At 57.1% G+C, this 27370-nt stretch overlaps 1 protein-coding gene across 10 annotated transcripts in view; it reads right to left on the bottom strand.

Annotated features, from left to right (window-relative positions):
* PDE4DIP (phosphodiesterase 4D interacting protein) overlaps positions 1-24901 on the bottom strand; it is a 34612-nt gene extending 9711 nt beyond the window's left edge. For 7 of the 10 annotated variants that reach the window (XM_074876827.1, XM_074876832.1, XM_074876830.1 and 4 more), the window contains exons 1-17: positions 15623-17021; positions 12053-12172; positions 10221-10340; positions 9885-9977; positions 9557-9772; positions 8857-9015; positions 8369-8482; positions 7999-8136; positions 7527-7706; positions 7063-7257; positions 6010-6153; positions 4871-4949; positions 4237-4325; positions 3939-4055; positions 3355-3492; positions 2934-3046; positions 2080-2207 (exon numbers count right to left, since the gene is read on the bottom strand). In XM_074876827.1, coding sequence (XP_074732928.1) covers positions 2080-2207; positions 2934-3046; positions 3355-3492; positions 3939-4055; positions 4237-4325; positions 4871-4949; positions 6010-6153; positions 7063-7257; positions 7527-7706; positions 7999-8136; positions 8369-8482; positions 8857-9015; positions 9557-9772; positions 9885-9977; positions 10221-10340; positions 12053-12172; positions 15623-16771 — 3292 coding nt within the window. In that variant the 5' untranslated portion in view covers positions 16772-17021. Of the gene's footprint in view, positions 1-2079; positions 2208-2933; positions 3047-3354; positions 3493-3938; positions 4056-4236; positions 4326-4870; positions 4950-6009; positions 6154-7062; positions 7258-7526; positions 7707-7998; positions 8137-8368; positions 8483-8856; positions 9016-9556; positions 9773-9884; positions 9978-10220; positions 10341-12052; positions 12173-15622; positions 17022-18081; positions 18200-18481; positions 18637-18709; positions 18834-19593; positions 19671-20118; positions 20230-20690; positions 20870-21115; positions 21172-23608; positions 23633-24767 lie in introns of those variants that run through there. The other 3 variants (XM_074876834.1, XM_074876836.1, XM_074876835.1) reach the window with 3 other exon arrangements.
* Between the last annotated feature and the right edge of the window lie 2469 nt (positions 24902-27370).

Below are 27370 nucleotides of genomic sequence, written 5' to 3'. Positions count from 1 at the left end.
CAGACTCCTCTCTTTCACACCTAGCCTGAAGGTAAAGAGAATCAGCTGCATGGCTTGAAAATTGCAGGTGGCCCACAGGCACAGGACACCCAGGTGCACTGGCTGCACTGGCAGTCTTCACGCTGCTGGGAACAAGGGAAAGGAAGCAAGGTCCCCAGGCAAATTGAGAGAGGAAAGAGACCTCCACAAAGAGCTACAAGACAGCACAAAGCACTGCACAGCTGGAGAGAGGGAGCTCTCAGGCAGGGGATGGTGCAGAGAAGCGCACAGCCAGGGATACCAGGGATAAAAGGAGGTCCTGAGGAACGGAGCGGAAAAGTTGGGACACCTCAGTCTAGGACAATGCTTCCCTACGGGGCACTTACAGCAGCGATGCTAGCAGAGGCCAGGGGCAGATCTGCAGCAAAACACACACGAAGAGACAGGAGCTGCCAGAGCACCAGCCAAGACTTCCCTCATGCCATGCCCATGAGTCTGCTGGGCCCTGGGCTCCACGGGACCAGGGAGCCAGCGGGGCATCAGCGCCAGGATGGAGGAGGGGAGGTGGGAAGGTAAGGACAGGGACACAAAGGCTCCTACAGAGTGAAAAGCAGAAGGAGGAAGAGAAGATGGTGCTACACAGAGAAGGGAGAGGAAGGGAATGAGATGAAACACAAGAAATGAAAAGCTAACCAAGTACCAGAGCTGCCCAGCAGCCCTGAGTTGTGGCCCGAAGGGACACATGAGAACTGCTGAACTCGCCAGGCAGCCAAGTGCGGACGCAGAGGCGCGGTGCCGACCTGCTGCGTGTGAAGGGAGGGAGAGCTGTGCTGCCTCCCGCCCTGGTCTGAAGCAGGGAAGAGAAGAAGGGGTGCAAGGCATAGGGTCGGTGGTGCCACGTGAAGCAGTCACAAGATGTGCAGCAGAGCAGTCACAGGTCCAGGTGGCACAGCCCAGCGAGACCGAGCTCTTCTGCTCCGCCCGCTCCCGGTTCAGCTTCCCCAGCAAGCAGAAACAGATGCTCAGAGGTACAAAATTTGCTCCTGCCACCTTGGGAAGTGACGGAGTATGAGACAGCTGATCCATAGGCCCTGCACATGGGAAGCGCTGGTCATCAGAAAGCTGCTGTTATTGTTTCTCAGCTGTCACACCAGCCTCAGCACTCGCAGAGGTGGTGAAAGATGCCCTAGAAAAGGTACATGGTGGTGCCAAGTGGGACTGTCCCCAGCAAAGCAGAAACAAGGCCCTGCTCATTGCCCAAGGGGTGTGTGGAGCCTGTGAGATGTGTGCATACAAGTGAGGTAGCAGACCTAGCCCAGACCCCAGGAGCAGGTACAGGTCTTGGTCACCCCAAACCATCTGTCAGAAAAGAGGAGGAAGCTCTCCCTTGAAGGCACACGCAAGCTAGGCTGAGACAACTTACAATTAGGGGGGAAAAAAAAAAAAAAAGACTCAGTAAAATCATCAATACTGGAGTAGGATTTGTTTTAAGCATAAAATGAATCGTTGGTGCTACACTCAAAAGACTTGTGTAAGGGCTTCAGGCAAGTGTCACCAGGTCTTACAGCCCTTCTCAAATTCTCTGGCTCTGGAACCCACTTTTCCATATACACCTTCTCCTTTTGGGCCAGCCACCATCAACCCAAGAGGGGGATGTCACTGGGTAAGAAAAACGGTGAGGGAATACAAACATTCACACTCATGCACTTGGGAGATGATAGAGAACATCTGGTGTTTCCTTCAGAGAAAGGGAATCTTTATTCGGCCCATGGGGGTGAGTGGAGAAGGGAGAGAGGGAAATCAACTAAAATGGAATGATTTGAATGTGCAAATACATCAGTGGCCACCAGGGTGGGTCAGACAGGAACATACACGAGACACAGGTGGATTGCACTGATCGCCGTTTCCAAAGCAGCACAAAAATCAAACAAAAAAGCCCTGCACAAGTTCTATCGTACCATTGCTAAGTACCAAAGCAACCCTCCCAGAGTCAGTGAGACAGGCTCGCTCAGTTAGTGAACCGTTTCCGTGGCAGGCGGGCGAGCGCCAGTGCTCAGAAGGCATGCTGGGGTAGGACTCTCACACGCTCCTGTTCCCCACCTCCTATGGCGCCCTGTGTCTCCAGCCTGCTCAAACGCTCCAAGCTTCTTCCAAGAGCTTCTTCCAGTTGTCCCCGGAGCTCGTGAACCCCCTCCAGCTCCACCTGCAGAGTGTGGTCTCTTGCAGCGCTAAGCAGACACGCCGCACAAAAGGGAAGAGGGTTAGACAGGCCACAGCAAGCGCACTCCCACTCGGCCCCTCCATCCAGGACTGGCACCTGCTCCAGGCACAGGCCCCGCATGCTCCCCAGGCAGCTTGGCCACCTCTCGCCTCACCTCTAAACCTCCCCAGCGCACAGCCATCCCCCAAAAAAGCTCCAGCCCATGGTAGGGGACTCCTAGTCACAGCTGTTCTTCAGTACTTACCCAAGCACTCCACTTATGTGCTCTCTTGCTATCAGGTAGCTCAAATATCCCAGAGGCTGCAGCCCCGTGAAGGGCAGGGATTAGTGCAGAGGACAGAGAATGCAGGCTGTACTGCGTTGCGGGACAACCGCCTGGGACAACCTAGACAGATCCTTATCAACCCAACAGTTGGTTGGGAATTTGACAGCAGCCTCTGAAAGGTGGCCAAGCGTGGGTGGGAAACTGAGCTGGGACGGGATGAGCCAGGGAACAGAGATGGAAATCCCAGGGCCTGAATAAGAGGTGGCAATGGGGGGAGTTTTGGCAGCATTTAAAGCTGGCCACTGGAACCTCTTCATGGGAAGAAGGCTGCCTAAAACCTGGACTCCCAAAGCCACGTGTCTGATCCTTTGCTTAGACTCCCTCTTCCCCACTACGGGCTCTCAGACTTGCAGAGCGATCACTGCCTCAGGGCCTGCCCCAGCACGGCTCCACCTCAGCCTTGCTTACCTGTCTGGGTGTGTGTGAAACTTTACCAGGCTGCCGTAGAGCTGCCTCTCTGCCTGGAGAGCCTCATTTAACCGATTCCTTTCAGCCACCAGCCCTTCCAGCATCAGTAACAACTGGTTGGAGAGAAGAGACGGAAATCAAAGGAGGTATCTGGCTGCCCCAGAGAAACAGAGGCATCCCCTTCCTCTCTTGTGTCCCAAGTGTTTGAGTTGACCAGTGTTACCCCTGGACTCCCAAAAAACTCTGCCCTTGAGATAAGTGCTAAAGGGAGCCAATCCTCTCCTCTGTATTTCCCCTAGTGTACACAGCCAGCTTCCAAGAACAAGCACATCTCAGCACATCCAAAGGCTGAAAACAGCCTCATAACTGAGCACCAGCAGAAATGTGAACACACCCAAGCTTGCCCCACAGGGCACACTACCTGCTGCCTTCTGTTTCCAGTAGCCTCCTGTCCTCGTGACTCCGCTAAGGCCACTTTCTCCCGAAGCACCAGCACTTCTTGTGTCAGCCTTTCCACGGCTGGAATTTCTTCGGGATCTACCAGCTGCATCTGCAGATCCTGAAAGTCAACAGCAGGAGAGCTCAATGAAGAAGGGATCAGTAACAAGGACAGCTGGACCTTCATAATCCTCCGTGGAACGCAACTGCCAAAAGTTTCCAGTGTTTGGAAAGACCCAGGTCTCCTAAGGAAGGAATGCCAAAGCACGCAGAGTGTGTTAGGCACAGACAACAGCCTGGAGCAAGAACTCAGAAGGGACACAATGCACTCTGTTTAAAGGACTCTAAGAAGGGCGTTTGGTACACAAGAAGCAAAAAGCCAAATAATAATACTCTGGGGGTTGGGGTCTTTGCTTTCTGGTCAAAGTAACACAGAGGGCTGTAGGCAAACCAGCAGCAATACCATCCACGGGCAGCCAGCCACATTACTCTGAGGATGTGGGGAAAGAAGAAACTCCTCTGCAGCCCTCCCAGGCGGAACCGGCCCAGTAGAGCACGTTCTCTCACCTTGATGAGGTCCTCTTTGATCTGGATGGTCCTGGTCAAGGACTCTATATCGGAGGCCTGCACCTGCAGCTCTTCCTCCTGCGTGGCCACAACAGACTGGAGAGCAGCGAGCTCCCGCTAGGGAGGGAAGAGAAGCCCATGAGAGACTTCAGAAAGCCAACACCCCACTGCAAGCTGCTGCCTCATTTCTCTCACTGGGGGTACCCTCACAATAGGGGGTCCAAAACTTCCAGTGAGGGGCAGCCCAATGGTCTCCCGTAAGCAAGGGAGATGGGCACAGGCTCCATCACAAGCTCACCCTGCTTTCCCTTTCCTTCTTTGCCATCAGCTCCAGCTCCTCTTTGGCATTAACAAGATCCTTCTCAAGTTCTGCTGCTGACATTGTAACTGCAAAGACAGCATGGTTACTGCAGGGAAACCGTGCATCAGCTCTGACCTCAGTATCAGACGGAATTCCTCTTCAGCAAGGTAAGTCCACAATGCTCGTGCTCCCCATCACACTGCTTCTTAGTAAACACAATTCTTCCCTGTTTGATCCTTAAACAGCAGCCCAAAGAAACAGCAACATCCCAGGCCTGCTGTCCCACCCCGGCAAAGTTCAGGTGTCCTGGCCCCAAGGCAAAACCCAAGCCAGTTGCACTTGTCTCAGCCCAGCCTGAACTACGAAGTCAAAAACCCTTCACTGGACAGCATCAGCTCTTGAGCAGAAGCACCTCACCTCAAACCCAACACAAGCCTCTCTCTTTCCCATATTCCCATCCCCAAACATCCCTGAACCATCACCCAAAGGGGAGGCACAGCTTTATTTGAAAATACTCACGCTTGCTCAAAGCTCTTTACTCTCTTCACAGTTTCATGTAACCACGTTTCCCCCACATCAAAAAGCCCTGGTCACGTTTGGGGACCTCAAAAGAAGCTGTCACCACACTCACCTCCCTCTGTCCTGCAGCTGCTGTCCCCCTGTGGGGGTCCGGCAATGACTGTAGCTCCACAAGCTCTTTGCAGTATTTCCTGAAAACACAAAAGCGTCCAGGTTTGCATCTTTATGGGGAACTTAGCACTTGCAGTTACCCCAGAGCTCCAGGATTGCAGCAAAGCTGTTGGCTGCTTTGTTGACACATCTGAAATGTGAGAAACCAAAGAAGGGGATCTAGCCAGGCAGTGGGGACAGGTGAATTGCACCCAACCTAGAAGCTGTATGTGTGGGCAACAGGGCGCTGGCCTTGTTTTATTTGGCACTGGGAGGTTGCTGGCAGCGAGTGTCTTCATAGTAAGGATTAGACAGGTTTCACTCAACTGCAGCAAGCCCATCTTTCAGCTGAGACTCTACAAAGGCCTACATCTTCATCCAAAGATGTGGCCCAGAGGGACCATGCAAAAAGGAAAACACAAAGCTTGGCCCATACACACATCCCTGGAAGTCTCTAGAGCTCACTTTGATCCTGGGAATAGAAACAAGCAACCTGTTTACAGCTGCTTAAAAACGTTCACATGTCAGCTCACCAATAAACCACTAACAGCTGCTCAAATAGGAGTGTGGCATATGTAGCCTTGGAGCTGTGTTCAGCCTCAAAGGGGGTTTTAGCAAAGCTGCTTTAAAAATACCAACTCCAATTGTGGAAGAGACAGTAAACAGCCAGCAGGCTCTGCCAGGAATTAGTGGGACCTAAAATTAGCTCTCCTGTCCCCTCCAGAATGTGACAATGTCAGGGAGGGGATTACAATACAGCGAGGCAGCCCAGCCCAAGGAAGGACTGGGTCAATGTTGAAAGGTCAGAAGGTGAATTTTTTTCATACTCTCACGTGCCCTAAGGACCCAAATACTGCTTGATCAAAAGAAAGGAGGAGATACTGAGTGACAAAGGCTGGTGGAATCAACATCAGAACATCCAGGCAGCATTTCTGCTCCTCAGTTTCTTCTCTTCCTCCTATAGGAAGTCTCTTCCCTAATCCCACTTTCATTTCTATCATTCTCTGTGGTGCTCCACTCTCTCCCATTTCCTTCTGTGGCAATCAGTTCTCTCTGGAGCCCCGAGGCCACAGGCAGACAAACACAGTGTACGATTCTTACTTGTATGGGCTGTTTGTCCTGCTTCAACAGCCTGGCACCAGCCAACTGGGTCCCGACAGGCTCCTTCCCCAACACATGCTGGCGTAGGAGTTGTAACTCGCAGCTCCTTTCAGCCAAAGCATGTGCCATCTTCTCAGCAGCCACCTGATTGAGCAGGAAAAATAGGGGAAGGTAGGACTGTGACCAGGGGTAAGATCCCTGTCCCTCACCTTCCTTAGAGACTAAGGGAAACCATCTCAATATTTGTCACTTTAGACCAGAAGCTCTGCAAACCAGCCGGAGAGCTACTGCTCCTGGCCACTCACAGCAACTCCACTGCAGCCCTCCCATCTCTACTTGTCAGACAGCCACAGGAAGGCTCAGCCTCTCTACTGAGAACAAGCTCCTCAGTTTCTCTCACCCCACTTAAGAGGGGAGAATGGACAGAGGACAGACACTGAGCAGAAGGCAGCGCCTTGGCCTCTTAGCTCCCTTTTTATGAATGGAAACTTGATGCAAAGTATTTTGGGTAACGCTAAACTGCATCCAGTGTGCAAGAGTAGGCAGAGTAGGAACTGTGGCTCTTTAAGTGGCATTTACATGCCCAGGAGCATGCACCAGTTTGACCAACATGTAAATTAAGAGGCAATGAGCAGAGCTTCCTCAGGCTTCTGCGCTGCACAAGAAACAGCTCAGAGTCGTCCTTTCTGGTCTGGTAACGCCCACAGGAAGCAGCGACCCTCCCATGGCCCCTCTGCTGCCCTGAGCCCAGGAGCACAGATATCTAGGAGGATCTGCACCTCCTTCCCCACCACACACACAACCCTGCCCAGCCCACTTAATGACAGGGACCTGACACCTGAACACTGCTAGAAGAGCTGTTGCTTCATAACTGCTCACACATGACAGGTTGAGACCAACCTAGAAACAGCTCATGGCATCTCATGCAGTTCTTCAACACTCAGCAGCTCCACCAGGCTACACCAACAGCAGCCAGAGAGCAGCTTCTGCTTGCTTAACGCAAGGCAGAGCCATCCACCCCAGCCCCCCCACTGCGGCACTGCTACAACTCACTCTGCTCTGCTGCTCCTTGGTGCTCACGGCCTGCAGCAGCTCCCGGATTTCAGCATCATGCTCCGTGGTCTGATGGTTCCTGTCACTGAGGAGATCCTGCAGCATCTTCTCCTTGTGCTGGAGACGCAAGCACAGCTCCTCTGCTATCTCACTCTGTCCTGGGCCCAACTTGCACAGCAGAGTTGCTGTAAGCTCCTGAACAAGGGGGAGGAAGGGAGAGATGGAGAGACATTGCTATCATCAAACTGCACGCTGTTCAAGGACAGCTCTTCAGCCTGGGTGTAGCCAAGAGCAGTGTCTCAGCAAGTGCAGGTATTTACAGGTGCCAAAAGCAGTCAGCATCCAAAGCCCTGGGCAGAGGTTCAAGTGCCCTCCTCAGAGGCAGGCAGCCAGGGGGCTCTGGTTTGGGACCACTCTCTGCAGACAAACTGGCTGAAGGCTCAGAAGCCAAGTTGAGGCCTTACCTCCACTTCCTTGTTCCTGTCATGCAAGCAGGTCTGCAGCTGCTGGATGATCCCCTCCTGCTCCTTCTGCCTGATGCAGGATTTGGCTTCGATCTCCTCCTTGAGCCACTGGAGGTTTTGGCAGGTTGCTGAGACCTGCTCTAGTTCCAGGGTTTTGGCTTTCAGGAGGCTCTCCAGGCTCTGAGGACCACAACAGAAGCAGATCAACCAGGGACAGAGACTTTATCCTGAATTAAACAGAACTGGAAATACCAGTCTCTCATGCCAGTGGAGTCACATATATTCACCCATCCTCTCCAGACACCACACTCACCTCTACACCCAGTCCAGAAACATGAGTGACCCAGGAACTTGCCCTGCACACAGGGCCAGAGGAAGGCCAACACCCTGCAGCCACTCTCCCCAGCAACAACCAGAGCGTTCACAAGAAGGTTTGTCTAGCACCACACCACACCCAGGTACAAGCACTCACATGAATGGTGGCCTCGTTGCTGGACAGGACATTGCGCAGTCTCTCCAGGTCACTTCCACGCTCCCTTATTGAGAGATGGAGCTGTTGCAGCTCTTGCTCTTTCTTCTCCAGGGCACAGAACTTCTCATCCACTGCTCGCTAGGGTGAGAGGGGTGATCACTCAGAATGGGGCAGTAGGGCTCTGCAGCCCACCACTCACTGGGGGGACACCTCAGCTCTCCCTTTCAGAGGATTCCTCTGGAAGGCTGGGCCATGGAGAGCATGCAGAAGACACGGTCACCCCTGGGGTCAGCCTGGGCTGTACCGCTGATGGTAGCCCAACGGCTGAGCCTCAGGGAAAACTGAGACATCCCCAGCAGACTGCGCTCACCTCCAGAGCATCATCCCTGTCGCTGACTCGCTGCTGCAGTTTCTCCAACATGGCATTCATGGCTGCAGGACTCTTGTCCGAGCTTTGCTGGCATTGCAGAAGCTCTCTTGATTCCTAGAGGTCACACACACACATGCTGCTAGTACAACTGTCAGTCCAGAAACACCCCAGAGAGCAGCACAGGAGAATCAGGGCTAACTACCTCTATCCTACACTTGCTCTACCTCCCCCATAAAAGGATGGCAGAGTCCCAGCACCTGGGGTTGGTTGACTAGTGTCTGCCAGGGCTCACCAGGCATTGCTGTGGGCTGAGGTACTTGGACACCTGTGCCTTCTCCTCATCTTGGGAGCCCAGAAGCATCCCTTTCCTTCCCTTCTTCAAAGGGCATGAATGAAAACTACAGACTGACTTTTGCATGGCCGAATACCTAAAGGAGGAGCAGGGGCCCTGGCTAGTTATGATCAGCTTGAATCTTTCTGCATCGCACCTGCAGAAGCTGTTCCTTGCGAGCCAGATGCTGACTCAAACGGTGAACTTTCTGCTCCTGGGCCTGCAGTTCACGGCATTTCTCCCACTCTACCGTCTGGAGCTGCTGAGCCTTGTCCTGCAGCTCTGCCTGCAGCTGCTGTACCACAGCACGCAGCTCCTGCAAGGGAAAAGCACACACCTTGGCAGTCAGTCCTCAACACACCTGTAAACAGCAGGCCAATCTGAAGAAGCCAAGAGCAACAAGGGCTGTGCGGAGAGCCAGAAATGCTCTGCAATACTACAGCTTTCACATCTCAAAACACACTTCCATGGTGATGAAGTCTGAATTTATTTCATCTCCCAGGGTATCCATCCATCTAAACCCCTTGCTCTGGCCACAGGCAGAGTTTTACAGTCAATGACAGCTAACCTGTGCAGCAGTGGACATTAACTTTGTAACATCACAAAAAGAGATGGGACATTTGCACCAAAGACATACAAGTGACAACATATACACTATCACGTGTCTTTGCTGATTCTAAATCCTCAGATATGAAGCTAAGGAGGCTGGAGAATTCTCCCTGCCACATGTCACATGGGGTTAGCCAAGTGTGCCCAGACTGGTGTAGGCAGAAATGATGAATGAGCAGAGTACTGACTACATCAATGTTTCTTAAGTCATGTAAAACAGAGACTTCCAGGCTAAGTGCTCGTCATACCTGGTTGTGTTTCAAGGCTGCCTCTTTCTGCTGCTCCTCCTCATGCACCATGGTCTCTAGGAGCTGGGTTGCTCTCCTGGCTTCAGTCAGTTGATGCTCTTTCTGGTGCTGAGCTCTTTTCAGTTTCCGCACCTCCAGCTTGGTGCAGAAAAGCGTATTCTGAAGATCTAGCAGTGACATTTGCTGCTCCTGGGATGAGAGTGGGCTCTCTGACATCTAACAAGAGTGGGAAGCAGAGAAACTCAAAGAATCACTTCATGAGAGGGATTTAAAAATCAGGATCCCTGCAGAACGAACCTGATGTATTTGAGGCTTTCCAGTGACATACCTGCAACTGTCCCAGGTGGCTTCTGTGTAACATGTCCCGCAGCTTGCCCATTGTCTCATTCTGCCCTTCAATGATATGGTACAGCTCTTCTGTCTATGAGTCAAAGGACAAGAAGCTCAGTCATTGGCAAACCAAGCACAAACCCTCCCATCCCAGGCCTCCAGCATGGATTACGATGCATGTCAACACCGCATGAAAGTAAGAGCTTCGCAAGAGTAATTTAATGAGATCCAGGATGCCTAGAGATGGATAAACATTCCTTTTCAGTCACCGCCCACAGGACTAGCACACTGTCCTTTATCGGTGAGCACCACCCTGTCCACCCAAAACCATTACCTTACTCTCTTTGCTCTTCAGGACCTCGTTCAGACTCTGGATTGTACAATCTTGCCTTTGCGATGTTTCTTGGACAGATTTTAATTCAAAATTCAATTCATTCAGCTTTTCCTGTAACAACTGAAGACAGAAATATGTTGGTTTTTTAATCATTCCTAATGCTCTACATAAACACCCTTAGGAATCCCACTCCTTACTCAAATCCATACAGCCCAGGTGTTCACCAGATCAAGACCAACATGGCTCCCTCTAGAGTCTGTAAACACTGTTTGAGCTGGGTGGAGACCACTGAGTAAACACACAAAGCCTTCAGTCCCTCCGCAGGACTGTTCCAGTGCTTCTGGTCCCTCCAATGCAGCCCCCACGTGCAGGGGAGAGGTTCCAAGCTTGGGTTCCCATATACTGCCTCCCACATACTATAGGAGAGTCTTACTCGGACTGCCCAGCAGCCTTCCCAGTTTCTATCATTTGTTTCTGTTCTCTTAAGAGAAAAGGGGCTGCTTCAGCCTGAAAACCTCTCAAGAGTTCTGGGAAAAAAAAAAAAATCAACATGGAGAAGCTACACATTCTAAAAACTGTCCCCTTTGTTTCTGAGGTCCTCTAGAGCATTGCAGCTGCCCCTTCACAATCTTCCAGCGCTGTCTCTTACTATCTCCGTCGACCACCCAGGCACTCCTGCAGCAACTGCTGGTCTAGGTAATTCTACATTTGATCAGAGCAGTGGCTTATGTAGTCTCAAGTTCTGGCTTCAGCACAAGAGAGTCTAGCCAGTGCCACCATGCCAACAGCACGGCTGCAAAGCAAAGGGCAGTGTCTCACTAGTCTCTGGGGCTGGTTTACAGCCTGAGAAACTCTTGCCTTTGACATTTTCACCCTAAAGAGACTACCACCTCAAACACTTTTAGGACAGTTCCCTGCTTTTCATTTCATAATGTTCGGTTCTGCATTTAAGCAACTGCCTGTTAGCATTTCTAAACGTGCCGCCTGTTGGCATTCTTAGTCTTGGATGATATGCATCTTTCTTGGAACTTACTCAAGCCTCAATTTCTTAAGGAGCTGGTGCTGCCACATGATTTCCTCATTGTACACACCTGTCACGTTGTCTCTTCTCTAAGAGACACTCCCTTTAACCTGTTTAAACACATCCAACTGCATTTACTGGGCCTTGGGCCTCTATTTCACTGTCAACCTTTATGGTCCTGGCAACTCCAACAGCTTACACCTGTCCCCAGATTTAAATAAAGATCCCATCCCAACAGTTTTTCCTATTTAACCCATTTTCCAAGTGGGTATAATTTACTTTAGAGTTCAAGAGCATAACTAAGAATATCCACCCACCCCTTGCAACACGTGCTAAATTTGATCTGTCTCAAGACAACTCAGATGTATGTTCCTTTCCCAAGAAAGCTTTTCAATCAAAATGAAAACAGGACCCCCTCTGCACTGATCTCCCTTACTGCTTGAAAAAAGAAGGCAGCTGTCTCAAAAGGGAGGTGCCCTTCTCTCCTGCATCAGGCTCAGCCCGCAGAAATCTAAGAGATGGGGAAGTAGCCTCATGCACCTCTCCTTCACCAGCTCCTGGAAGCCTCACCAGGCAAGTGGGAAGTTCTTCCAAAAATAAATACGGAAAATTTACACAGCCCAGCTGCAGAAAAAAGCAAATGCTTTTAACTCAGTCTGGCAGACAACACCACTGAGGAATCATGCATCAGCACACACTCTTACTGGAAAGAAGGTGCAGATGCCTGTCTCTGGCCAGGCTAGGAGGCACCCTCCAGTACTAACTACGTCAAACTCACTAGGCACTGAATTTGCTGTTCATGAAAAAATACCTTGTTGGCAGCTTCAAACTGCTGGATTTTACCCTGCAGCTCTGCAACACAGAGATCGGGCACATGCTCCCCTGCTGCCGGGTCACCTGGAGCCAGCTGCTGATGTTCATCCTGCAAATTCTGAAAAAAGAGCAGAGAAATGGCTGAAGTCTTGCACTGGCTTCTTCTATTCAGCCGTCAGCCCTTACAGACCTTGCAGCATGGGCTTAAACATGCCCTACTGGGCTTTTCTAGCTGTCTCTGAAACATGCTGCCTGTGTGTCCCTTCACCTGAGTGATAGGCTGGCAGCTCTCTGCCTGACCTGCCAGAAGTGCCCTGCCGTACCATGAACCCAGCAGCCTGTCTGGCTCTAACCACTGTCTGAAGGCTGATGACAGATCTGCTCCACACACCCAAGCCACATCCCTGAAACCTCCCCCCCATTCCCGTGTGCCCCACTGGCAGCTTCAAAAAAGCATCAAAACCAGCACCTTCTTCCCATGTTCTGCCAAGCTCCTCTGTGCTAATCAAGCCCACAACCTTCAATCCTTCCCACCAGTCACCCCCTGCTCTGAACCCCTCCACTTGTGATTCTCTGGGCTCTCTTCACAGCTCCCCATGCTCCAGCACCCACACCGTGTGCAATTCCCTGCAGTTCCACAAACCACAGCAAATTCAGTGCCACAGCTGTGATTTTTTTTCATGACACATACCCATTTATTGAGGAAACAGCCTACTGACACGTGGCCTGCCAGACCCTGCTGGTTGAGCACACGCTAATCCCTTGTCATCCCTTCTTACTGTTTTGCTACCTCCTGCACAGTGAGTTGTTAACTCCTTAGAGCAGCATTCAAACCCAGCCACCCACCCCAGGCCTCACAGGACTCATTAAGTATTCCTGAATTTCATCAGTGATGAGATCAATTGTACCAGTGTTTTAAGTGGGAGCCCTGGCAAGCGCAGGCTTGCAGTGCAGAGGCTACAAGAACATGGCAGAGCTTTTCTGAGCACACACAGGAGGACAGCACAGGGAGAACAACAGCCAACTCTGATAAACCCTGTCAGACTGAATCCTCATCTTCAGCAGCCACAGAAACACTGTCTCTGGGAAAGACAGGCAGTGCAAGTGAGCTTCCCCCAGGCCTCTGCATTGCCCCTCACATACAGAAGCTTCCATACAGAAGCAATGCTTCCCTTTACCCTAATGTTTTGTTAAGATTTTACTGAAAATTTGAAGTCAGAGCAAATAATTTCAAATTTGCCCAGACAGAAGGCTTCAGATCAGACAGGGAGAGCTGCTGGAATCTGTCCCACAGCAGCTATTTCGCAATAAGGTTGACGAAAACAGAAAAAAAAAAACCCCCACACCTTTCCTCACAATTTACATATTCCAAATTAAAATAAGCAGAAAGCCCGTGAAGAGCAAAGAGTAGGGAGCGGAAAGGCAGAGCCAGCTCCAGAGTCCAAAGTCCCAAAGACCAAGCTGCCTCCCTCCTGCTTCACCACAGCCATGTCAGGAGCACGGCTCCCCAGCGGTTTCTCCCACATCAGCATTTTACTGACAATCCCTCCTCAGTACAGCTCCAGCAACGTCAGCACACACTAATCCAGACAGAACACTTCTTTAAAAAATAAGAATAATAATCCCGGCATTATCTAAGCCTGCCAAGCTCACATCTGCGCAGAACAGTGGGTAAAAGACTGGCTGTCAGTAGGGCAACACCGCACTCGCTGCCAGCACAGCACCGCAGGCAGCTGCGAGAAGCTGGTCTGACAAAGGCTTGGTTTGGTGGCATTTTCCTGGGGCTGCAGTGCTGAAGGGGGAGAATTGTTTGTTCAAGAAAACGCCCAAGACAACAGTACCTACAAGGTCACATGTCTCAACACCAGATTGCTCTGGGTCACTGTAGCTTGCAGCAGTCAATTTAAAGAACTGCAGTTTCCCAAAAGCAATAAGGGAACTGTGGTCCTATATATCCTATATATTCCTGTCGTGTTATCAGAAAGGCTTTTATGCATATGAATCGCTGGACAGCAGTACCTGACTTTTAGAAAGAGTGTTGCTTGTACAAAGAAAAATCATTTATACACGAACTATTTAGCCTACTAGCTGCATCCAACTTCTCATTTTTGCTGTTAAAAGCCATTCAAAGGATTAAGCCCTTTCCCCCCATTCTGCCAGAACCTGCACCAAACACCAGAACTGCTGCTGCCACAGAAAGGAACGAGCAGTAAAAAAATCCCACAGGATGAATTCCTGGCAGGGACGGTCAGATGGCAGAGGCTGGAGAAACTCCTCAGACGCAGTTCCCAGACAAGGATGGCGGTGCCAAAGCCAAGCCGTAAGTGCGCCACGTTGACTGCCCCACGTTCTCTTAAGAGAAAGCCTATTTTTATGCTGTAAATATATCCCTGGCTGTGACAATTAGTAGCAAGCAACACAGACTACGGGAGCAGCAACAACGTCCTGCTCCACATCTTCAGTTGCTGGCTGCCAGCCTGATGCCTTTGTGCACCAGATGAAAATTAGTTTTTCTACATTCTTCCCTAGCATCATTTCTTGAGCAGGCTTTTATGGGAAAAGCACACAGCTCTGGGAAACGCCCGAGCAGATGGGACAGCACGCAGCACTGGCTGAATAGGAAGCATAATTCAGCACAGTCACAGTTGCCATAGTAATAAACAAGCATTTTTCTAATCCCCTGGGCTACCTAGAGCATTAGACAGCACTAAGGCTGCTAATGGGAATGCAATTAAGCTGACATGGATATTTCTGAATTGAAGCTGACTGAGGCCTTCTATTCATTAAGGAAAGTGGTAAAGGAGTTACAAGTTCAGCTTTTTGACTGCATACTAATGACGATTTCATTAAAGCCAGCAAAACAAAGGCAATCTGGAGCTACACGAGGACTACCATCAAGGCAGATAACAGCACCAGGAAGTCCTGTGAAAGCAGGAGCTTTCACAGCAACACCTGCTACTAACTGATCAGAAAATAAACCAGTTATATAGAATACCAACCCTGAAGTCATCCTCTGGCACAAGTCCACCTGCAAGGAAAACACCTTTTCCTCAGGGCATGCGCCACAGATCCCTGCACGGATCTGCACGTTAGGCAGGTTGGAGGCCTGATCTGCAGAGGCAGGGCACTGGAGACAGGCGTTCCTGACACTGAACCATTACCCAGGCACAAAGAAAACACATGCCCAGAAGCTTAAAACACTCCCTTTAGTTGTTGATAAAAGTCACACTGACTTCTTAAAGAGAAAGCTGAAGTGAAACTGGTGTTTTCTCTGCAGAAAAATGACAAAGCATGCAAAGAGCTTAGACCCATCTAGCAGGCTGCACTGACAGGGAGAGCTGGTGGAGGGGGGGAAGGTTAATTTCCCAGAACACAAGGAGGAAACAGACGACAGGAGAATGACAGAGGAGAGAGGCAGTACACCTAAAAAGGACCGAGCTGCCTATTCTTAGCCCTGGGTTCAGCGACACGTGGCTATCTATTATCTCAGCACAGAAGAATCCCTAGTGGGCTCAGCATTGGGCCACAGCGACGCTGCTCAATCGAACAGCAAGACAATGACCTCTACCTGTACCCGCAGCGGCATATAATCCTCACAGAGGTCATCCCACAGCTCCTGCAGTTCAGAAATCTCCAGGGAAAGACCCAAAGGAGCTCTGGAAAAGGATTTTCTGTCTGCATTCACAAAGGCAGAACCAGCACATGCTAACCCAGCAGAAGAGCTGCCATCTGCCAAGTCACGGCTGAGCTTGGGAGGGGGCAAGTTGGACTTCACAGGAATAGGTAGCCTGCTGCCTGGGGGGCTCTGAAGGGGTTTGTAGTCCAAAGCCTTGATCAAACTGAGGGCCAGCTCCAGCCTGTTCCCGCTCAATGAAGAGTTTGGGGTCATGCGGTCATCGGAGAAGTCATCACCTTTCCCATTCCCTTTCACCCCCTTATCTGCATCTTCGTCCTTCTGCTGTGGAGGGCTTGTCTCCACAGTCGTGTCCAGGGACTCAACAGAGGATGCAGGCGTGCCTTCCTCCATGCTCTCCCCATCCACAGGCACTCTGGCGCTGGTGGACTCTGCCACATCACACACGGATGACTCCTCGTTGCCCATGCTGGCCGACCACCGGCTGGACAGCCCGCAGGAGATGCTTCTGGCCACCTTTCGCGGCACTTTGCAAATTGCTTCATAGTCGGCATCAGCCACCCGCAGCGTGGCACAGCCTCGGCAGCGCCGCGGGCGGTTACTTGCTCCCTCTGAAGCATGGCAGCTATGTGACTCCAAGCCGTGCTCTTCCTGATCCGTCCAATATTCATACCCAGAATAAGCAAAGTCCTCCTGAAGGAGGGCAGCGTACCGTACGTCAGGCAGGTTAGAAAGGTCCACAGTCCCTTCTCCACCTCTGTCATCTGTGCTAGAGTCCTCGTTGTTCCTGCGGTACATGCTTGCAATGCAGAACTTGAGGCGGTCTTTCTCCAGCAGCAGTTTCTGCAGGCGCTCGATGGAGAGGGCTTCGATGCGCGCGATGACAGTGTCGAACCTGTAGATGCGGTCCAGCATGAAGGCACACTTGCTGCAAGCGAACTCAGATTTGCCATCCCGGCACAGCTCCCTGCCCAGGACGTGGGAGAGCAGCACCTGGAGGTTCAGCTTGGCTGCCGTGTGGAAGATCCATCGCCGCTGGTTGCCGCACAGCTCCCGGGCACAGATCCGGCAGGTTTCCTTCATCCTCCCTCCTGACCAGCACCCAAACCTACTTCTGGGGCCTCTCAAGAGACCTTCCTGAGGCCTCTCCCACTCACTCAGCACATCTCCCAGGGTGCAGCTCCCTCAAGCCCTGAGCCTACCTGCAATTCTCACCCCACCAATCCCCCCTTTTTAGGGGGGTGACACACCAGGACTCCTGGTGCTACAGAAACATCCCACCCTACACACCTTCACATCTCAGCCCAGCCACAACAGGGCTGCCCCCTCTCCTGGCTGTCCCCCCACTGCCCCTCCCCCCCTTCACTGCCCCCCTCTCCTCACAGCTCCCCCCCTCCTCCGCTTCCGAGACTGCCCCCTCTGTCCTCGCTGCCCTCCCTCCCCGGGGCTGCCCCTCACCCCGGGCTGCCCCCCTGGCCCACAGGCCCCGCCGCTCCCTCCCCCCGCCGCCGAGGATGCTCCTGCCACGGCGGCGCCCGGCTTGTGGCTCAGATTTCAAGATGGCGGCGAACGACAGCCCCCCCACGCATGCGCGGCGGCCGCGGTGCCTGCCGGGATTTGTAGTCCCCACGGCCGGGTGTCACGCATGCGCAGTGACTGCCCGCGGCCCTCCCCGGGCACACGTGGCGCCCGCGGCGGCGGCACTGCCGGGGACCGCGACCGCGACGGGGCAGGGGCCCAGCCGCAGTGCCGGTGCCCAGCCCTAGTGCCAGCGCCCCCCACTAGTGCCTGTCCCCAGTGCCTATCCCAGTACCAGCGCCAGGTCCCCACCCCAGTGTCAGCGCCAGGTCCCAGCCCCGATGCCGGTCCCAGTACCCAGCCCCAGCAGGCCACCAGCACAGCGCCTCATGCCACCCAGTGGGTGCACCCCGAGGTCCCACCATGCAGGCAGCTCACGCACCGATGGCCCACGGCTGCTGGGGACAGCCCTGTGCCATCAAGATGCAGCATGGCCAGAGCTGCGCGCCTGCCAGGAACATGCTGCTCTGCTCCCTCACAGCCCCAAAATCCCACCTGGCACCATGCCGGGCTGCCGGGGGTATTTTAAGACCCGGGATTTAAATGGCAGGCAGGCGCAGGCAGCACTGCCGCTGCAGAAGGACTGAGCAGGCTGGTGGCCTCTCCCCCCACCCCACACACCAGGTCCTCCCGCCTCCCCCCCCCGCCCCCGCCAGCACTGCAGCACAGCTGTGCGACGCTGCTGGGCTGGACATGGCACAGCCCTGACCACAGCCCCGGAAGGGGACAGGGATGACAAGTGCCAGCCGAGCCCTGGATGGGTGTGCTCCTCCCCAGGGTGCTGGGATGGGGTCCCCCTGTGCTTGCCCACCCACCTGCCCCCCCATAGCTGGGGGCTCCTCCAGGCGCTGCTGCAGGTCACGCTTCTCAGCTGACAGTGTCTCCACGAGCCGGTGGCTGTCGGCCAGCTCTTGGGTCAGCTCTTCGATCCTCCTGAGAGGGAGGGAAGGGCAGGAGATGCTCAGGTACTGGGATGGCCCCAGGATGGCACTGGGGACAGCTTTTGGGGGGGTGATCTCTGGGGCAAAGCAGAGCAGCCTCAGGGCTGCTCCCCCTTCCCCACAGTCCAGCTCTCTCCCCTTCGGATGACCCCTCTAGCTCCCCCAGATGCCTGCAGCTCCCTGGCCCTGCATAGAACCAGCCCCTTGGTAGTCCCCGAGGACTGGCCTAGGGCACAGGCTGCCAACATAGAGGGGATGGGTCCTGGGTACCCACCTCTGAGCCATGGCACCACAGCCATCATCGCTCCTCTCCTCCTCCTTCATCCTCGCAGCTTCCTTCAGCTTCCCTGACAGCTCCCGGCACCGCTCCGCCTCAGCTCTGGCCAGTGCCGTGGCCTGCTCTGCCTCACTCCGTGCCAGCCTGGCCTCCTGCGTGACAGCAGGGTGAGCCCCCAGGCACCAACCCCTGACCACTCCCAGCCACCACCTCACCCGTGCTCACCTCCTGCAGGAGCTGGATCTTGTTTTCCAGGAGCTCATAGACGTGCTCCGACTCCCGCTGCCGTTCCTCATACTGCTGTCGGAGCACTGCCTGGCTGCGGGTCGTCTGGTTCTCTGCGGCCACCCTGCCAGGCACAGCACGGCATGGCACGGCATGGCGCAGTATGGCACAGCACAATGCAGCACGGCATGGCACGGCACAGCACGGCATGGCACAGTATGGCACAGCACGGCATGGCACAGCATGGCATCTCATGTGACATGGCATGGCACAGCACAACATGGCTTGGCACGGGACATGATATGGCATAGCATGCCACAGTATGGCATGGCATGGCATGGCCTCCCTTTGCAAAAGCCCCCACCTCAAACCTTCTGGTGTGGGCAAGCCGTGCCACCTCAGGTGTCCCCAGCCCAGTTCCCCCCATGCTGTGGGTGCTGTTTCTGCAGGACCCCTGGGCAGGGCATACTGTAACCTCTCAGCGTCACTGCCCCGGGGACAACGCTCCTCCAGCGGTGCCAGGTCATGCTCAGGCTCTGAACCCCCAAAGCAGTCACCGCATGCTCCCGAAACCAGGGGCTCCTCGGCTGCCATGCCCCCCACCCCCCTGCCCAGCGGTGCCCTGCTGTGGGATACCCATGCCAAGGCCCCTGGGCATGGTGCTGCCCTCCCCGCCAAACAGGTGCTGCCCTTTATTTTTGGCTGGCGCCAGGACTGTAAGAGGAGCCCTGCGGGTGCCCAGCCCCATTGCAAACCCCTCCGCTGCCTGTTGCGGGCAGGGTACAGGCAGAAAACCCCTGTCCCCCATGCCCACACAAGCACCGCAGATGGCACATCGGTGCCACGTCTGCCCCGGGGCAAGGGGCTTGGTCAGCCCTGCTCACCATGTGTTGTCCAGGGCTTGTTGCTTCTCCTGCAGCTCCCGCTTCAGGCTCTCCACCTCCACCTTCAGCTCGATGTTCTGCGGGGCGGGAGGGACGCGGGTAGGATGCCCCCACACTTGCCTGGACCCCCCCAGCCCCGATGCCCAGGGGAATGCATCAGAGGTGGCATGGGGGTCCCCCACCCCACGAGGGTTTCAGGTGCTCCTGGCACTGAGTGGCACGGGTGGTATTTTAGCCTGCCGACGCTGGGATGGGGTGCACCCACTCCATCTGTCTACACCCAAACTAGCACTGCCACCCACCCCGGGCACCCCACCGGGTTGGGGATGCCCTCCCATTCCTGCCTAAGGCAGCAAGGGGCAAATTCCCACACAGCAGCTCCGACAGCTCCAGTGCCATGTCTGATGCCCTCCCTGATACCCCCACGGGCTGCATGCCCCTGGCCCCAGCCCCTCTTCACAAAGAGAGGGCATTGGGAAGGAAACCCCCACCAGGCACCCATCGCTGTCCCCCACAAGCGCTCACCCGCCGGTAAACGTCATCCCGGCTGCCCTCGCCCTTCTGCTGGACGCGCTCCTCCAGAAAGTAGATGCGCAGCTTGAGGCTGAAATTCTCCTTTTTGAGGTCGTTGAGGTGCTGGGAGAGCGTGCGGTACCCGTTAGCCATGGCCGGCGCTCCATGGGGGGGGCATCCCGGCACCCCTCACATGGCGCCGCCGGGGACACGGACCAGGGTCCCTGCCCGCCCGCAGCTCCTGCCGCCGGCCCTGCCGCGGCCCCTTTCCTTTTTTTTTTTCACCTCCCGGAGCTATTTGAGGAATCGCCGGAGCAGGGACGGCGGGGACAGGCGGGTGGTGAAACCCGAGCCCCGGCGGCCCCCGCGCGCCTCAGCCAGGAGGGCGGCGAGGGGGAGCGCAGCGACCAGGGGGGGCTGAGCCCCCTCTCCCCATCCCACCACTGCCTGCCCTGCACCCCCCTCCTGCCCTCTGCACACCACTGGCGTACCCAGGGGGTCTGGCATGTATTCTGCAAGCACCTGGCAGTGCTGGGGGGGTCCTGGTGGTGCCATGGGGGGGTCCCGGCACCCCGTGGTCTCACCTGCTCGAAGTCCCGCAGGGTCTGTGTCTGGGCGAGGGGACCCATCTCCAGGTCCCGGAGGAGACACGTTTGCACCAAGGGGCCAGGCTGGGGCTGAGCACCCGGGGGGCCATGGGACCCCCCCGGCTCGGCCAGCACGGGGTCCTCGTCGCCCTCACCCCACGGCCTGTCTTGGGAAGCTGGGAGGGAGCGAGGGCGAGCAGCAGTCAGATGAGCAAAGCAGCTGCTCCACGCACCGCCTGCCTCCGAGATGTCACCGGGAGGGACGCTGGGACGCCTCGGGGCCCAGCGAGCTGCTGGCCATCCCTTGGGGTGACACATGCTGCCGGGGTGCTGAGCAGTGGTGCATCACCCTTGGCAGGGCACGGTAACGGGGTGTGTGGGGTACGGGGGGGGAGGGGGGGGGGTGTCTTGGGGTGTCTTACCCGCCATGCAGCTGGCTCCGGGGAGCACGGCTGGCCCGTCGCCACTGCAGGGGTCCCTGTGGAGAGGAGCACACGGCTGTGTCACACACAGCATCGGGGGGTCCAGCCTCCAGGATCCCTCATGCACCACCCAGCTGCTGTGCCAGAAGGGCCAGGGAGGGTCGTGGGAGGTTCTGCACAGTGGCTGCTGCGTCTTCCCCACCCTGGGAGGGTCGCAAGTGGCTGGTGGGCACTGGGGAGGCGGCGAAGGTGAGCTCCTGACATCAAATGGTCACGCAAAAGCTGGCCCGGGGTGGGGGGCAAACTCCAGGCAAGGCAAAAACCCTTGTGCATCCGTGAGGATGCATGGTGGGGTGGGGGTGCATGCCTGTGCGTGCGTGCACAGGGGCACAGGGGTCCGTGCACACATGGGGGTGCATGTGTGTGTTCCTGCAGCCGGGAGGCAGCTGCTCTAAGTGCAAAGATGCAAGGCTCTGGGGGCTGTGCAGATGGCGGTGCCCCCTTAGGAGCACTTTAGACCCATTAGCAGCCCTGGCAGGGCCACCTGAGCCCCGCAGCAGCCCCCTGCCACCCCGGGGAGGGGGTCTGGGTGCTGGCAGCAAGCAGAGGCTGCCTCAGGCAGGGCTGGCCCCCACCACTCTGCGAGGGGCCCCATGCCTCCGTGCTATCACGGCTCACCAGCTCCCCACCTCAGCCACAATCAGGTTTATTTTCAGCTGAGAAGAGTGAGTCATTTCATGATTTAAAAGAAAGAGAAAAAAAAAAAACAACCCACAAATAAAAAACCCAGATTTTTTTCCTTTGAAAAAAAACCCCCAGAGTATTTGTTTTCTAGTCTCAGCATGACAGCCTTTTGCTGGGGTCCCATAAGCAGGGACGTGGGCACTCATCCCCAGTGCCATGGTGGACACAGTGCCCTGCCCACATGCACGAGATTGAGCCAGCATGTTCCTGTGGCACAGGCCACAGTAGGGGCCTTTGGGGCCATGTCCCCAGAGCTGGGCACACAACACCAGCACCTTTCAGGCAGGTGACACAGCACTGCCGGCCTGGGAGGGAGGGAGCAAGGGGACGTGGCCACAGGGTGTCACAGCCCCTGCAGCAACAACCCACCACGAGGGGAAACTGAGGCACGGTGACTTTAAACACACCACCGGCCAGGCCTGGCCCTGTGCCCTGCCAGGCACCATAACCAGCATGACACTCAGAAGCACAGTACCCAGGGACACGGTACCCAGAGGTGTGGTACCCAGAGGCACCCAGAGGAACATCAACCAGAAGCACAACGCCTGAGGAGAACCAATAACCAGAGGCACAATATCCAAGGAGCCATGATCTCTGGAGGCATGACACCCCAGGAGGAGTGATACTCAGGGGTGCGATACCCACAGATAAAGCATACAAGAAGCCACGATACCCAGACTCAAGATGCACAAGGACACACAATACTCAAGGAAGCACAGTACCCAGCGGCATGATATCTCAAGGCATGATATCCCAGGAGACACTATACCCAAAGAAGCACAACACCCAGTGACATGACATCCAAGGAGGCATGACACCCAGAAGCATAATACTCGGGGACACAGCAATCAAGGAGGCAGGACAGCCAAACGCCTGATACCCAAGGATTCGTGATATCCAGAGGCACAATACCCGCGGAGACACAGCACAATACCCAAGGAGGGGCGATACCCGGGGGCGCAACACCAGAGGAGGTGCAATACCAGAGGAAGCACAACACCTGAGGAGATGCAACACCCAAAGGGGTGATACCTGACAGGAGGGTGACCAACCTCTGTGGTTCCAGTGCTGTGGGGGCTCCTCAGGGCCATCCTGAGGCAGGGCCAGCCTGGCATCATGACTGGCTGTGGGCTCTGGGGTGAGCGAGCAGAGCACCCAGTTTCTCACAGCGCAGCCAGCACCCCCCAACGCCAACACTGGGAGCTCCGTGCTGGGCCACAGGGATGCTGGGACCAGCAGGAGCCCCGGGCTCTGCCACGGCCATGGCCGGCTGGGCGGGATGGGAGCTCCCCCCTCCCTGTCCCTGTGCCCAACACTGGGAATTTGTTTGCTGTGAAGGGGAGGCTGCCGCGGTGCTGCCGGGGCTGCAGGAGGACAAGAGCCCTTTCATGCCGGCCATGCCACCCCGGGAGATGGAGTAGAGCTGCCGGCACGGCACGGAGCCGGAGGGGGGCACAGCCCTGGGGCCCCCCACCCTCCGGGCAGCACTTCCCACCCAATGTACCTTCAAGCCCTGGCACGAGGGGTGCCACGCGGGCCTGACTCAGAGCACCCGCTGACTCACAGCATCTCTGTGGCATTGCACCAGGGCTACTGGCGCTGCTTGCCGGCACCGGCGCTCCGAGGAGCCGTCGGGGAGAGGGGAGAGAGCAGGGGTGGCTGCCAGGGCCACAGCGTGGGCAGCGTGAGTGGCCGCTGCCCCACGGGAGAGCATCCCCAACCTCCCAGCACCCCGAGACAGCAACTCACTTCTTCCTGCTGCCGGATTGCCTCCTGCAGATGGACAAAGGGACAGACAGAGGGATGGATGATGGCGGCCCCCAGCCCCCTGCTCAGCCACAGCCACTCTGGGTGCCAGCAACTGTCTCCGGGCTGGCAGAGGGTCCGTGGCGAAGGCCAGGGCGAGCACGGCGGCTCGGTGCCGGGGCCGGGATGCTGAGCGTGGCACAGCCTGGCTCCCCACTGACTCGTCGGCACAAATGTTTCAGCAGGGGCTGAGTGCTGCCACTGGGGAGGTGGAGCCGGGGACAGCCGGCCACGACCGTGGTGGCCGCCTGCGCGCCGGGGCGTGTGTGCACAGCACACGGCACAGGGCACACGGCACAGGGCACACCGCATGGCCAGACGCCCGCACACAGGGCACGGTAACAAGGTCTCCATTGAGCACGGCGGGACGGGGGGAGCCGGGGGCCGGCGTTACCCACACTCCTGGCGAGGACGGCTCCCGGCGCTGCACCGCACGCGTGGCAGCCGGCACGGCTCCCGGGGCCCGGCAGCCCTGGCTGGGTGCCGGGACTAATGGTCTGCCCGGCGGCTCAGGCTGGAATTGGGGATGGACAGAACCAAGGGGAAGAGCAGGGAGGATGCAAACAAGGCTGGGCAGACGGGGCAAGATAAACTCGCCATGCCAGCCCCCCCAGACCACAGCCCTTCCCGCAGGGGCACCCTTGGCCCACAGCCTCCCAGCACACCCCACCTGCCCAGCACCCTGAGCAGAGCGGGCCCAGCGCGGGGCCCAGCGAGCCGCCAGGCCGGCTGGAAGCAGGGTGTCCCACAGCCCCGCTGCCAGTGCCAACCACGGGAGCCCAGCAGCAGGCAGGGGACACCCACGGCCCGAGGGGGATGGGGCTTGGGACAGCGGTGTCCGGCCCCACACAGCCCCGAGGGCGCACACCCGCATCCCGGCCGCATCCCGGCCGCATCCCGGCCACACCGATGCCGGTTGGTACCTGGGCCTCAACCTGCCACGGCATCACCACAGCCCGGCGCGGGCACACGCGGTCCCCACGGGTGTCCCGGGCACACGCAGCCCCTACGCGTGCCCGGGGCACACGGACATCCCGACCCGCATCACTCACGGCCACACGCACCCACGGACGACACACGCACGCACGGACACGCTCCTCACCTCCGCCGCGGGGCTCGCATCCTGCCCCGCCGGGCACTGGGCCGGGCACCGGCGGCACCGGGCGGCACCGGGCGGCACCGGGCCGAGCCGGCGGGTCTCCGCAGGCGCTGCCGGGCCGCCCCAGCGTGCGCCGGGGAGGCGGCTCTGCGGCACGGGCCGGCTCCGCCCGCCGCTGCACGCCCTCCTCCTCCTCCTCCTGCTCCTCCCTGCCTCCATCCTTCGTCCATCCCTGCCTCGCTGCATCCTTCCTTCCCTCCCTCCCTCTGACCCTTCATCCTTTCTTCCCAGCTCCCTCCCTCCCCTCCCCGCTCCATCCCTCCATCCCCCCTCTCTCCCTCTCTCCATCCCCCCACCGTCGTCATCCCGGTCCCACCGCCCAGCAGCCAGCCTGTCCCGGCTGACACAGGCACCCCCAGTGCCTCTGGGCTGAGCCCCAATCCTTCCCCACTTTTCAGTCTCCCAGGGACAACCCCTGATTCCTCTCTCTCCCTCCCCCAACATTGCGCCAACCTCCCAGTCACCCCAGAAGACCCCCAAATAGCCAAGGTCTCCCATGGCATCCCCAACCATCCATCCTGACACCCCTTGTCTTGCCCTACCACCTTGGTCTTCCTTGGATGCCTCCATCTCAGCCTGACACCCCTCCATCCCCTTTGTCACCCCCAGAGCCCCAGGAGCCCCCCGGGCACCATTCCAGCCCCGCAACACCCTCACTTGCTCTCTAATCTTCTGTGACTTCCCAGTCCCCCACTGGGACATCCCTGTCACTCTCGATCCCCCTTGGCCCCACCATCACCCTAACCCCCATGAACACCCACATCCCAACATAACACCCCCAATTTCCCCCACCCTTGCCTCTCCTTTGCCACTCCTTACCCCAACCCCAATAACCCCAGTCCCCTTTGACCCCCCCCTAATTCCTTTCCCTGCTTGATACCGCAGTCCCAGTGCTGTCCTTGCCCTCTCCCCCAGCCACATCCACTCTTCAGGGACACCCCTCCACTGCTCCCCCATTGCCTGTCCCCTCTCTTCTCCCACAGCCCCTTGGGGAGTTGTCCCCCATGGCCCCCTACACCTGTCACCAAGCAGAGCTCATCCAGGCCCGCGGTACTAATGGGGTCAGCACCAGGGTGCCGTATCCCCATAACCCCCACACTCCATCCCAGTCGTGGCTCATCAGCCACCACGTCCCCCAGGCACCCATCCCACTGGCCCTGATAGCTTTGGGGTCCCCTCCAGCCCAAGGGGCCCATTCTCAGGCCACAGGCAGGGACCAGTCTCTCCATCTGGCTTGCTCGGAGGGCCAGGAGTGGGGGGACACGCCTGCAGGCACCGCCACCCCGCCAGCACCCCCCGTGCCACAGCAGGTCCCCAGCGAGGGATGGGGTACCGGGGTGCGTGGGGCTGTGCCTCTGGCGCTGCTCCCCAGGAGAGGGCACCCGCCGGCCGGGAAAAGCCGGGAAATATGACACGACAGCAGCAGTGGCTTGGCCACGCGTGTCCTCCACACAGGCTGGCCACAGGCGTGGGAGAGGGGCCACGGAGGGGTACGGAGGCACTGGGCAAACCCAGGCAGTGCCAGCACGGGGAGCAGGGCACCTGGATGCCAGGTCAGCGGGCACCTCGAGCAAGGTCTTAATGGTTAACAGAGGCCAGGGCTGGCGGCAGGGCTGTGTCGAGGGCTGCGGGGCCATGGGGCGGTGTCCCAGCCACGGCACATCCCGCAGTGTGGGTGCCCCCAGCCCATGCCATGCGCGAGGCTGTGGAGAGGGAGCCCTGACCCAGTCCCTGGGTCACACAGCCCCACCGAGGGGCCGTTTCGGGACCCCACTGCAGATTTCACCAGCCGCTGCCCTTGACCGCATCTCTCACCCTGTGTTGGCTGCCCTGGACTTTCCCCGCTCTGGCGTCACGGTTGTTCCCTGGCTGTGGTTGCAGTGTATGTAGCAGCGGGGTATAGGCAGTGCCAGGGTGTACGTCGCACCGGGGTATACACAGTGCCGGGGTGTACATAGTACTGGGCTCTCACACCTCGGCTGCGCTGCCCATGGCGAGGTTGTCCATCCTGGCCACCTCCCAGCTGCTGGGACAGGTCCTCCCTTGGGCTCTGCTGGGTTTAACAGCCCCCGGGGCCACCGCAAGGGCAGTTTGGTCCAGCCCTGCTGCTTAGGGCATGCACCAGGATGGGGAAGGGCTCAGTCCCATCAGGACCCTGCCTGGGAGTGCCATGTCCCTGCTGCCCACCCCCAGCGCACAGGAGGTGGTGGGCAAGAAAGGGCCAGATCCTGGCTCCCCCGAGGGCAGGTCCTGGGGTCTGCCTGGCCCAGGTGCACTGTGAGGGTTTGGCTCCATGAGCAGGGGGACACCCTCCATCCCTCGCCATCCACCGTGATGGGCTGTGCCCGGCCCCGGGGGGTCCCCACGCCACCCCCTCTGGAGGGCCAGCACGTTCCCCCCGTGAGGTCACTGGACGCAGCCACATGGCTCTTGCCCCATGGAGGGCGTTTGCTGGGCGGCTCCCACGAACCCCACGTCATTGGGAGCCGGTGGCCAGGTCTGGCCCTGTGCCCCCGGCCCCTTATCGGGGGCATTGCTCAACGGCA

This window comes from Strix uralensis, chromosome 8 (genome assembly GCF_047716275.1).
Source record: "Strix uralensis isolate ZFMK-TIS-50842 chromosome 8, bStrUra1, whole genome shotgun sequence".
NCBI classification, from domain to species: domain Eukaryota; kingdom Metazoa; phylum Chordata; class Aves; order Strigiformes; family Strigidae; genus Strix; species Strix uralensis.
This window is presented reverse-complemented; position numbering and strand designations above follow the sequence as displayed.